General features: G+C 33.4%; 1 protein-coding gene and 1 pseudogene across 1 annotated transcript; both read left to right on the top strand.

Moving 5' to 3' along the window:
- Nucleotides 1–13,609, top strand: part of LOC126727915 (putative leucine-rich repeat receptor-like serine/threonine-protein kinase At2g19230) — a 36,860-nt pseudogene that overhangs the window by 10,601 nt on the left and 12,650 nt on the right.
- Nucleotides 6,787–7,986, top strand: LOC126727916 (receptor-like protein kinase At3g21340). The gene is made up of 3 exons (XM_050433812.1): nt 6,787–6,850; nt 6,976–7,165; nt 7,599–7,986. Exons 1-3 carry the CDS (start codon nt 6,787–6,789, stop codon nt 7,984–7,986), a joined length of 642 nt encoding a protein of 213 aa, XP_050289769.1.

The following is a 13,609-nucleotide window of genomic DNA, read 5'->3' on the forward strand; positions in this document are numbered from 1 at the left end:
TAATGTAAGTGGCACTGGCATGTAGCTGACTTGGATATGGCTGATGTGGTGAATCAATTGGTGACATGTGGCATGATATGAGAGGCCTAGAAGGATAACATGACATTCTGATGTGGCAATGATAAGCACTAGTGGAGTCGGGATGCTAACACGGCACACTAATGTTAGCTAGAGCAAACGTATCTAGTTAGAGCACTCGCAATAAGGTTGCTAAAATGACTAAATAATCATTTTAGCAACTCAAACACTAAAAATACCTATACAGCAAGGTTGTTAAAATAACTTATTGATATAATATATTGACTTTTTGCTACAGTGGGCTGCTAGAGAGAGAGCAGCTCACTGTAGCTGAGAGTTATATGCAAAAAAAGACTATTTTAATTACACAAATCACACTCACGGTTTCAGCCTCTCCCATATGCTCAGTATTTCCTCACCTTTATGTAATAAAAAGAATATTTAAATGAAAAGCTAAAAATTTTGCATGCTTTGATGTTGGGTATATTTTAATAATCTGAAACTTTAAACAAACCAAAACCAACTTTTTGCTTTTCACATACATATACAGTTTTGTCTTAGCATGGGAGTTTCCAAGGTCACAGAAAGGTAGGTGTTGCAACAACATTGACTCAACTATGTTTGGAGCTTAAGCTATTTTGAAAATTTGTGTCTTAGGAATTTTGGTGCCAGTTTTATCACTGAAAAAGATGGGGTGTTCTGAAACTCATTGGTACCTTATTTGAGACCATATTGATTGTTTATGTCAATTTATTTCTTTTTCAAAATTTCAAGGATTCATTAGCATTGATTGTGGTAGCAATGAAGATTACATTGACGAGGAAACCGAAATCCCTTACACACCAGATAAAGAATTGATAGATACTGGAATAGTTAAGACGGTATCGCCTGATTCACCTGAAGATCTTCCACGGTCACAAAAGAACTTCAGAAGTTTTCCCCAAGGAACAAGGAATTGTTACACCTTGAGACCAGAGCAAGGCAAAAACAATAATTATTTGATGAGGGCAAGATTCGTATATGGGAATTACGATGGTGAAAACCAGAAACCAATATTTGACCTACATCTTGGAGTCAATGAATGGACAACAGTGAATTTAACAAATTCTGGTGCATATGGTTATTATTATGACATTATTCACGTTCCCTTGACGGATTACATAGACGTGTGTCTAGTAAACACTGGCAGCGGGGTACCCTTCATTTCAGCATTGGAACTGCGGCATTTGGACAATTCCATTTATCAAACTCAGGGCAGGGTACTAACAAAAATAAGGGGATATGACATTGGCAGGAGCAGTTCTGACTTTAGCGTCAGGTGAATCTTTTATACCTTCCTGAGCTAAAAATAAATTATATCAACAATTTCCTGCATCTCATATTTGCTTCATCTTCATTTTTCCTATATTTTTACAACGGAACTTTTGTCTTCCACAGAATATTCATCTTCAATGGCATGGCTAGAACTTATTCCATTGCATATGAAGATAATTATTGTGTCCCTAACATTTTATGATCTATTACACCACTCAGGATTATCATATATCAGTTATATCTTCTCAAACTTATATGTTAAGAAAAGTGAACTCACCATTGTTACTATTGAATTATCTAAAAGAAAAGGAAAAAAATGTTTCTAGTTACCTTGTTCATGTTCACCACCCTGATGCATTTCATAAATTTTTTTTCCATGACAACAGTATTTTAAGTTTCTAGTTACCTTGTTCATGTTTATCAACTACAAAAGCACTTGAATGCCTACTCATATAAATAATATATAAAGTTGTTCCAGTTTCATCCAGAAGATGAATATTATCTCTCTCTCTCTTCTTCTTCTTCTCTTTCTTTTTGTTTTTTTTCAGGTATCCAAATGATGCCTATGATCGCATTTGGAACCCTATCCTATTTAATTGAATCCCAGATACCACAGACGCAACCATTTATACAGTCAGAGCAGTGAGAATCCTTATAAATTACCAGAATTAGTATTGAGGACTGCTGCCAAAACACAGAACTCAAGCATTCCCTTGAGCTTATACTGGAGTCCACCGGATTCTCTTTCAAAATGCTATGCTTACTTTCACTTTGTTGAGATTGAGTAGCTTGAAGCTGGAAAGCAGAGGGAATTGAAAATTAATTTAAATGGCAACTGCTACCTGACAGAATCTGTTAAACTGGATTATCTAAAACCACAAACTGTAGTCCAAAATGATCCGCCAATTAGTGGAGAGCGGGTTCACTTTTCAATATCTGCAGCTGAGGGAACTAAGCTTCCTCCAATCCTCAATGCTGTTGAGATTTTTGTTTTAAAGAGCTCCCAAATAAACCAACTGCCATAGATGATGGTATTTTTTCTTCTCTTTTCTATCTTCCTTGCAAGGATTATGCTCAGCTTGCTGCTAACTTATATGAATAAGAGATACTTTAACTGCTGATACAATACAACTTAAGAATATTGGTGATGGTCCTTTCAATAACTAGGAAGAGGGAGCCTTTTCTAAATGGAACTTGCTAAGCATAGGAAGGCTTGATATATAGCTTTGCTCCATCAAGAAGAGTTTTCCATATGAACCTTTGTTTGTTGCCAAAATAGAAAATGAAAATTTAAGGTGTAGCAGTTTAAGTCGAGAAATCCTTGTTATACAACTTTTATCAGAGCCACCACACTTTTAGGCCATATCAATATTTTTTCATCTATCAATGAAATCTGACATAGAATAGGGTCATACAAGTTCGTTAATTTACTGCAAAAGAAATCTTCTAATTATTTCACAGATTTGATGAAACAGCATGGTATCATGACTTGCATTTTTGTTGGCCACCATAGAATTTGCAACTGTTGGTAGTTCACTTTGAACATCATATATGCTACAATCTGGCAATTCATCATCATAGCAAAGGCATATATGTTCAACTTTCTGCAAATGTTGGATCTAACTGTCACTTTTCATCTTTCTACATGATTTTGTATAACAAATTCACCTGACTTTCATTCCCACTTTCTTTTTGAATAAAAAAATTATAGTTGAAGCTAACACAGACATCAAGAAACTCTAAATTGTGACTAGAAAATGGCAAGGCGACCAATGTGTCCCAAGTGATTACTCATGGGACGGTTTGAACTGCAGTAATGACAATCATCCAAGGATTATCTCACTGTAAGTGCACTTCCAAAACATCAAATTTTTTGTTGACTGGTGCTGTGATATTTCAATCAATATATCATCTTATGGGAAACTCCACCTAAACTTGGAGGATCACATAAAATGGACCCTGATATTAACTGAATTGAAAATATGATGCATTATTTTAGTATATTTGACAATGAAACAAACTCCTTTCATGTGCGATAAAAAAAATGTTCTGTCATGCCTTCTGATATTTGATTGAATTTATGTCATTTTGTTCGAAATGTTCAAACACAGCACCTCTCTAAAATGAGAAAAATCTTGTTTGAAATGTAAATTATCTTTCAAACAATGGCAACAACTCTTCCTTCTTTCTTAATGACAAGCAGGAACTTGAGCTGAAGCAATTTGACCGGGGAGATTGCAGCGTCGTTCTCCAATCTCAAGGCAATGCAGTCCTTGTGAGTCTTAATTGGAATTATGATTGATGTTTAACATTCAGTTACTATAAATTAGTCCTATTTAGACACCAGCAGGTGAAGCAACTCCATCTGCTAGGTTGAGATTACCAATCAGCAGATGGATGATGGATCCCTTAATTACCGAAGGTGTCAATGCTTGGAGAGTATTTTGTGGGATTTAATGCCATGAATTTTTAATTGAAAAATGCGATATGCAAGTCTTGCAGATTTGCAGTTTCATATCAAGTTTTCAAAAAGAAAAAAAAAATTAGCTTAACATATGTGGATATGTTATTCCCAAAAATCTTGCTAACTCCTGTTTCAGGGATTTATCATACAATGACTTAACCAGGCCACTGCCAGAATTTTTGTCAGAACTGCCGAATTTGAACGCCCTGTAAGTTGTCGAGCTTTGATCTTGGTATCGCAAACATAAATTTTGGGGAAGGAAATTGAGGTGATCTACATAACAATATCTTTGCAGAAATGTAAGTGGGAACAACCTCACGGGTTCAGTACCTGAGGCTCTTCCGCAGAAGTTTAGGGATGGGAAATTGGTCTTGAGGTTAGCTTATCTTCCTTTCTCCAATATTTTAATGTACTTGATAGTTCTAATTTCATTTTGTCACATTCCTGTGTATACTCTCTTTTCCTTTTATAACTGCTTTCACTTATATGTACAATTAGATGTCATTTATATTTCAAACATCAATTTGTATTGCATGATGACTGCACCATCTATCCAAGTAGATTATGTTTAAGGATTTACTTACCATGGCTTATTACCCTGATGCATTTTATGCAAGTGTTGGCAAAAATCCAGATCTTTGTCTGTCAGTTCCATGCAAGAGAAAGAAGAAAAAGGAGTTTGTTGTTCCAATTGTTGCATCATCTATGGCAGCAGTCCTGGTCCTTCTGTTCATATTTAGTGCACTGGTTATCTATAGAAGGAAAAGAGAAGGAGGTACTTCTTTCTTTATTTTCTTCCTGTGTAGTCATTATCACTTTTCACTGAAGTGAGGTCATTTACAAGAGATGTATCACCCAATCTGAGCTAGTCCTATTTATCCTGTGATACACCAAAGCCTTTAAGAAAATTATGAAAGATAATTATAGAAATTGAAGAAAATAAAGCAACTGCCTAATTAGATTTCACTCGTGGCCATTGTGGCCAACCACATAATCAAGAGTTAAGACAGCAAATTATGCAATTGATCAACAATTTTGAATACATCCATGGACCATTCAACATGCGAGCAAGTGGTAAGTGCACTCATTCTCTTCATGAAATTCTTGAGTATGAATCCTGCTTGAGTAATGTTTCAGTTGTCCTGTACCTAACTTTATAGTTTAAGTGGGATGTATTTTTCTCAGTATTGGCATCCTGGGACTGTAGTGGTATCCATTTTATTCGACTAAAGAAAATATATTAATAACAGTAATAATTACATCCATGGGAAAGTTGGCAAGCTTTCAGTACTCACGTAAGATCTCCAGATACACAAAAATGCAGCCACAAGCCCACCAAGTTCCCATATATGCTTCGGCACACCAGGTCCATACCTATAGTCACCTAGCATTGCCAAAAAATTAAATAGGTAAATAACAATCCAACTACTGTGCCACAGAGTTAGAGATTATCAACCGTAGTCTCAATGGAGTTCACTGTTCAATAGAATTGAAAATGTTATTACCCTCTATACACCAAAACCATGCCATCCCAATCCCCTGCTGTTTTGTAAAAGAACCTGTTCCAGTCATCTTCAATTCATGATATTCAGAATGATAAAGCCAGAGAACTTAAGGAGATCACTTCATACAATCTTGAGCCCATGCTGACCTTCTAAAATTGGACAACTCATCCTGAAGTGAAAAATATAGATGAGCATGCAATCCAGGACTTCCTTTAGCTTTATCCGGAGAAGGCTATAATGTTGCTGCAGATGGATTCGGTGGCCCAAGCCCATGAGTTTATTTGCATTTACTGTCTGGGATAGTAGGCTCTGGATTTAACCTTCAAAATACTGTGTGAGATGAAATCCATTTGAGGACACAACATTGAGGGATTTAGAACATAAACTATACATATTCTCCCACATCCCTGAAAACATTTTTTAATAGATTGAGATTGTTACAATTGTGAAAATCTTCCTTCTTGTAGATATGATTACCAAATCCAACATCAATTCAAAGAATCAACAGTATAGCTACACAGAAGTTGTGAGCATAAGCGCATAACTAATAACTTTAGAACCATCATTGGAAGAGGAGGATTTGGTAAAGTGTACATTGGCAAACTGAAAGATGAAACTCAAGTTGCTGTTAAGTTGCTTTCTGCTTCTTCAAACCAAGGCTATAAGGAATTTCGAGCAGAGGTTAGATTGGACATTACAGCCAATCTTTTCAACTACTTGAGTATTTAATTTTAAATAGAAACTGTGATTATATCATGCAGCTAAAAGTTTTTCATCCAATTGAATTGTTGAATTGGTTTGAAATACAGGCACAACTTTTAATGATAGTTTATCATAAAAACTTGGTTTCTCTTGTTGGATACTGCGATGAGGGTGTAAAAAAGGCACTCATATATGAGTATATGGCTAATGGCAATCTGCTTTAGCATTTATCAGGTATTTAGTTATTTACTGGTTACCATTTGTGTCCAAAGGCTCTTCACCGTATGACCCTTTATAAGTTATTTCTGTCAAATCAAGAGCAAGATTTAGTATAGGGCAAGGCTTGGATAGAGCACCATAACTGCATTTAGTTGGCTTTGAGTAAGACCAAGGCACCTTACAGGTGCAGCTCATGCCTGATAAGTGTCAAGTATTTTCCAGTGGGCAGTCTCATTTTGCCTGCTATTTTCATGCAACACAACAACCATGGCCTATGAAACTGTAACCAAGTCTTGCCCCTTAGAGTTCTAGCTAATCTGTTCATGATACACTGATTCAAAACAAAAGACTAACCAAAAAGGGGAGGGTGAGGTGCTAAGCCAATCTAATCTTCATATAACTGTAGTGCTATTACTAGTTCATACATTTAGGATTAGCTGATTAAGGATGTTTAGTTTGACTAGCAGCTTACAAATTTTATTAATTTTCTTTACATGATAGGGAAATCAGGGCTAATTTTTATAACAGCCCAACTAAAAGATAAATTGATATGTTTTGGCTGAAATGTCGAACACAAATGTATTAACTTGGAACGAGAGAATTCATATTGTAGTGGATGCAGCACATGGTTTGCAAACAAATCAATTACATGATTATTCATCTACTATATATATATATATATATATATATATATTTTTTTTTTTTTTTAATTTGATTGAAATGGTTTGCAATGGTTTTCTAATGGAGTTGCAGGGTTGGAGTATCTACATAATGGTTGCAAGCCACCTATAATCCATAGAGATTTGAAACCTTCCAACATTTTATTAAATGAATACATGCAAGCCAAGATAGCTGATTTTGGGCTGTCTAGAGCCTTTGCAACTGCAAATGACTCTCATGTGTCAACTCGCCCAGCTGGTACATTAGGATACGTTGATCCTGAGTAAGTGTTTGTTGATTTGATATGCATGTTTTTTAAAAAATAAAAAATTGAAGCAATAGCATATTTAATTTTTCAAGTATCATGTACATACGTTTAAATGAAATTTGTACATAATAAGGATCACATCATTCAATTTTAAGTTCCCAATGCATTTAAAACCTATCAAATTTATGAATTCCTTTTAATAGCACAAAATTTGTGAAATTTTGCGGTTTTTAACTATATACTATAATAATTTTGATGCTCGGCTCACATTCTACACCAGTGGAAGTTGTCAAAAGCGTAAGAGTGTCAACAACTATTATTTAAGGTTCAAGCAATTAACTATTTAATCACCAAGTACAACTAGGATATAATGGAAGTAATTACTAGAAAAATTACACCAACTTATAAGTTTCTAGCATTGATCTATCCACTAGTGTTTTACGTGCAGATTTCAATCATCTATAAACTTTAATAAGAAAAGCAATGTCTATAACTTTGGGATTATTTTGTTTGAGCTAATCATTGGCCGCACTGCAATAGTACAAGGCCCTATGAGAAACAACCACATACTTGACTGGGTTAATCCTTTGATTGAAAGGGGTGATGTTCAAAACATTATTGACCCAAGATTAGAAGGAGAATTCAATAGTACTTCTGTTTGGAAAGCTATAGAGTTAGCCATGCCATGCATACCATCATATGCTATCCAAAGGCCAGACATGAGTTATGTGTTGGCTGAACTTAAAGAATGTTTAGCTCTGGAGATGGCTCATGAAAGAACTCAAAGGATGGCAATTGAGGGCAATTTAACAACTTCAAGCATTCCATTCAAATGACCCATTGGAGAATGAATCAGATATTGTGCCCCATAGTAGGTAGAATTTTTATTTTTGGATATTTGATAGTTGGGGAGGGGGCATTAGAACTTGTACGACTTCATTAAAAACACTAGAAAGTGTCAATTGTGAGTTATAAAGCTCGTGACCCATACTAGGTAGTCATCAAATAAAAGATTAGTGGTCAGGTGTTCTTTGTATGCTATAGGACAAGTTTGCATTACATTAGTATTTGACGAACTTTCTTATGTCCTTGTTTTGTCTCTTGTTCAATGAAAGTATAAGCGTGCATTATAACTTGTTTCATATATTTTCTAATGGACGAGAAAATTATAATTATGCATAATTTATCTGCATGTGCTTAAGGGTTTAGTTTTTTTAAGAAACATTGTTATGTAATAACAAGTACATTATAATGCTCTAGAATGTCCACTACAATGGCTCTGTATTTTGAGCAGATCAAGTCCCTATTAAAGCCAATTTCAGACTGTAAATTCTCTTGTTTTATATTTTATAATCACCACTCATTAAGCTCTCTTTATTTTATTTAAATATATCTTAAGTAGGGGAGAGGTTCGAACCTTGGACCCGTTAAAAACATACAAGAAGCGTCAATTGAAATATAGATTATTGGGCACTACTCATTAAGCTTTTTGTGTAAAAAGAAGAGCACTTAACAACAATGAAATGAAATCCTTACCAAAAAAAAAAAAACAACAATGAAATCAGGCATTAACCTAGCAATAAATTTCGGCCCATAAATTTTTATCCTAGCCCAAGGTTTTTTTTTTTTTTTTTTTTTTTTTTTTTTTTTTCCTGTGAGGCCTGGGCCTGGACCATGCCCAGAGCACTTGATTACAGTAGTAAAGGCGCACCGATTGCAATAAAGGGGTCTTTGTCCCAAAGGTTAGAGATGGACACAGCCCTCCTCTTCCTTTTTTTTTTTTTTTTTTTTTTTTTTTTTAAATGCATCATCTTTATTCATAAATAATTTCTTAAAAAAAAAAAAAAAAGCACAACATAGTCCCTAATGGTTCTAAGACTAGTACACAACTTGAATACAATTTTTTTTATTATATTACAATATAATTTCAACCTAATATTCGTTACATGATTTTTTTTCTTTATCATGAAGACCAAGACACTAATTAGTTTTTGAAATAAGTAAGGTTCAAATTCTAAATCTCTTATTTGAGAGAAAATAAACTTTATTAATTAAGCTAACTTGAATAATAATGCTATGGACACCAGTTTTTTTCATAATAAAATTTCACATCTACTAAGATAATCATCTGTGAGTTGTGGAAAAAGAGTAGTGAGTTCATGAGTGTCAGTTGAATCCACACCAATCACTTAAAAAATGGTGGAACTCATTGTAAAAAAATGTCATGCCCGCAACATTATTGTAACTTGAATGGATTCAACTCGAGGTAGAGCCCTATTGGGCTGGTGAACCTGTGGGTGGCCCATTTTATATTTGCCACTGTCACACAATTAGTAAATCGTAATCTCATTAAATAAGGCAACTTCTGGACTGAAGTAAAGACTTGAGTTCAAAAGTAGCAATGAAGGGCCTCAAAAGTGGAAAAGTGAAAAAGATTGTTGATAACCGTATAATTAAAATCTAAAATGTTTATAGTATATTTTCAAACTATTTTTTGGTAAAGTAAAAAAAAAAAAAAAAAAAAAATCAGTAGCTTTAGAATTGTTAAGGTGCACTGACTTTTTTCTAGGGTGAAAGCCTAGCCTGCCCACAACATAATAGATTCAACTGAAAATGTATGAGAAAGAATATTTTTCAATTTTCTTATGGTAATTGATTTTCCAGATTAATCATCCACACTTAGAGGCAGAACTATAAAAAGATTATATATGTTAGGTAGAAAAAATTTGAAAATGTTGGGTTCAGAATTTTTATTTTTGATCCTCGAAATTGAAAGTTGACTCAAAAAAATCCAAAAATTTAGAGTGACCACCTAACCCATATCTAGGGTTGGTACTTGTAGCCGCCTTCCAAAAAAAAATCATTTACTAGAACAAATTTCTGAAGGAAAAAAAAAAAAAAAAAACTCTTAAGAGAATGCAAATGAATTGAAAGTTATGATATGTTGGTTGTTTGCTTTCTTAAAACTCAAAGTTAAAAGCTTGGGACTTTCATGATTGAGATCATGTTATGTTGTTTAAACCACCTCAAGATTTTTTTTTTTTTTTTTTTTATCAACAAGATGATTTTACAAGAGAACTATAAAAGGATTATATATATATATATATATATATATGTTAGTAGAAAAAACTCAAAATCAAAATTGAAAGTTGACACAAAAAAATCCAAAAATTTAGAGTGACCACCTAACCTATATATAGGGTTGGTACTTGTAGCCGCCTTCCAAAAAAAATCATTTGTACTAACAAAACAAGAAAAAATTTCTTATAAAAAACTCCTCTTAAAGAGAATGCAAATGAATTGTGAGTTATGATATGTTGGTTGTTTGCTTTCTCAAGACCCAAAGTTAACAGCTTGGGACTTTCAAGATTTCGGTCCTGTTATGTTGTTTAAACCACCTAAAGAATTGTGTTTTTTTTTTTTTTTCATTACCAAGATGATTTTACAATTGAACATCATTATCGATTTGATATTTTATATGTCCAGTATATTCTCAATTATAAGAATTAAATCATCGATTTATTGAGCATGTAATAGAGTGGTCCTTAATTCAACTTTGAATACTCAAGAAACACTCGAATCATTTTATAATTGATGATATTTATTTGTTGATAAAAACTTTTACGTGTAAAATATTACAAATCATGAGAAACTACTATTAAAAATGGAATTTCAATATTTCATTATTATAAGCACAATGTAATTTAACATTTAGATATTAAAAAATTGTTAATATATTTTTGAATTATGCCTTACAAACTAATGTGTTGACTTTCCAACACAATAAAATTATAATTGAAAATTTTATTTATTATGTTGATGTGATGCCAATCAATGTTATGCATGTTGCTATGGATGGAAACATCATTCATTTAATTGAAAACTTTGAGGCTCAACCTATGGTCTTAAATGATTTAACCCCTGTTACCAATGGATAAGAACAAAGGACCCATACACAACAAAATTGGATCCAAGTATAATAAATGATGCATGTATTGAGTGTACGAAGTGTGGTTATCCTCCTGGACTTGATTCATCAACATTTAGGTCATATATCTAAAATTTGCCTAAACTTTGTTCTTTTTTTTTATAAAATTTTTACACCGATGCATCTTTAGGTATAAGGGAAGGGATGATTTGAATCCTAAATATCTTATTTCAAAATATCAAAGTGTGTCAATCAATTGATTTACAATCCCCTCCCTCCCCCCCCCCCCCCCCCCCCCCCCCCCGGCGATAATTCAGTAGTTATAGGAAAGGGATTCAAATGCTAGACAAAGCTCTTGGTAACCTGTTATTAATATTTCAAATTGGTATTTTTCCTTTTGACTCTTTTCTCTTTGGGTAGCCCGAGGGTAATCCTAATTAAACAAGTTTGCACGCAATAAGACAAAAGTGTAGCTGTGGAAGCTATATATATATATAAACCACAAAGGCAGCTATGGAAGCTTTGATCTGAAACAATTGTAGCTATGATTGGTCCATCTGTGACCATGGTTGAAAGTCCATCTCAGCAGAAAGAACAACAAAAAATAATAATTACAGTCCCTTATCACAAATTACTTTAACTCCTCTTCTTTCAAGGTTCAAGTTCTTCAAATTCTTGATGTGGCCAAGTTTTGATCTACATTAATTTCACATTCCAAAATTACTGAGCTTGAGAATTCACATTGATTCTCTTTGATTTTCCACATCTTCAACAACTCTTGAGGTCAAAATTTTGCCAACTATCATTGAAAAAATTACATAGATATTCAATCTTACCAATATTGCATAATTTCACAACTTTCATATAAATATCCTATTAATTAGGGCTACCCATACCCTACACTTCAAACCAGTAGTGACCAATCAGCTGGTTTTGTAACTGCAACCACCGAAATAACTCTAGCATATGCAACTTTGTTAAGTCAATATGCCATGATTAATTGTTAAGTCAAGTTTGGACCAATGTTTTAGCTGTGGTTTAGTCACTCATGAAGCATCCATATGTCCATCCCTTCCTCACATGCATCCAGATGACTATACCCCTCTCAACCTTCTATCTCCCCACCTCCCCAACTATCCAAATGCTATCATATGACACATTTTGGAAAAATTACATTTTACTACCTTAAACTATACCATAAATTACACTTTGTATCTTAAACTTTTCAAATGCATATTTTATACTCTAAATTATGACTCTTGTTACACTTTACACTCCGACATTAAGTTTGCCATTAACTTTGATGTAAATCCAAAGTTTGGGGTATAAAGTGTAATCAAGAATATAGTTTAAGGTGATAAAGTGTAATTTCTTCTTTGTTTTTAAAGGATTGAGAAGATGGACAATTGAGTAGTTTCATATGATGTCATACTTTTCCATCCAAGTTAATGACAAACTTAATATTGGGGTGCAAAGTATAACAAAAGTCTTAGTTTAAGGTGCAAAATATATATTCGAAAAGTTTAGGGTACAAAGTTTAGCCTTCCAGCTTCCACCTCAACATCTTCTAATTACCAATTAAATTATTGATTAACATTGAATGACGAATGATTTTTTTTTCTTAAATGAACTTTTCTTTTTTCTTTTTCTTTTTTTCTCAATTAACTTCTTTCCCACTTGATTTTTTTAATATTTTTCAAATTTGGGGTATATTTATCCATTTGAGGCTTCTAAATTCCCAAATTTGAGGTATATTTTCATATTTGAGATATAATTTCGTAAATGAAAGTTTTTAATCATATAATTATTGAAATTACAACAAATATTATTGATTTTCGTTTTTCCTACGAGTCAAATAACATAAAATTTATATTTTTAACCTATTCCAAAATCGCAATCAAACCAAAACACAAGCAAAACGAGTCAAATCTTTAAACAAAAAAAAAAAATTACTTTTTGGGAAAACGTTTTTCGTCAAACAAACGCGTAGACAATATGACCACAACCAAACAAACTAGTTCAAAATTCCATTGATGTATAAGTCGTGTTGACTGTTGACTTACCCGAAAGGGTTAAAAGTCTTCAAGTCCACACCCAAAGTCTTCAAGTCCACACCCAAAGTTCTGCTCACGGAACTTGCCTTGTATTTCATTTCAGCCAATGACCTAAATCATGTATAGGTAACATTTTAAATGACCCTTATTGTGTGAGGGTTGGCTTTGATTTTGGTCTACCTACTTTATTAGGAGTACTCTTCAAAAGTTGACCTTCAAATTTTTTTAGGTAGATTGTATCAGTCTGCCGTGCCATACACGAGGGACTGACCAAATCAAACTTTAAATAAATCTAAATGTTCATATTCATCTCTAGAAAGAAAAGCTTGATTTATAATTGGGTAATAATTTTCTTTTGGACGAAGTTAGTTAGGAGGAAAGTCCCTTCAACCTACTACATACGATGACTTAAGAAATTATTCATTTGTACTTATATGACATGCTTAATAGTGATATGACTTGTATAAATAATATAAA

Source organism: Quercus robur, chromosome 5 (assembly GCF_932294415.1).
Source record: "Quercus robur chromosome 5, dhQueRobu3.1, whole genome shotgun sequence".
Classification (NCBI taxonomy): Eukaryota; Viridiplantae; Streptophyta; class Magnoliopsida; order Fagales; family Fagaceae; genus Quercus; species Quercus robur.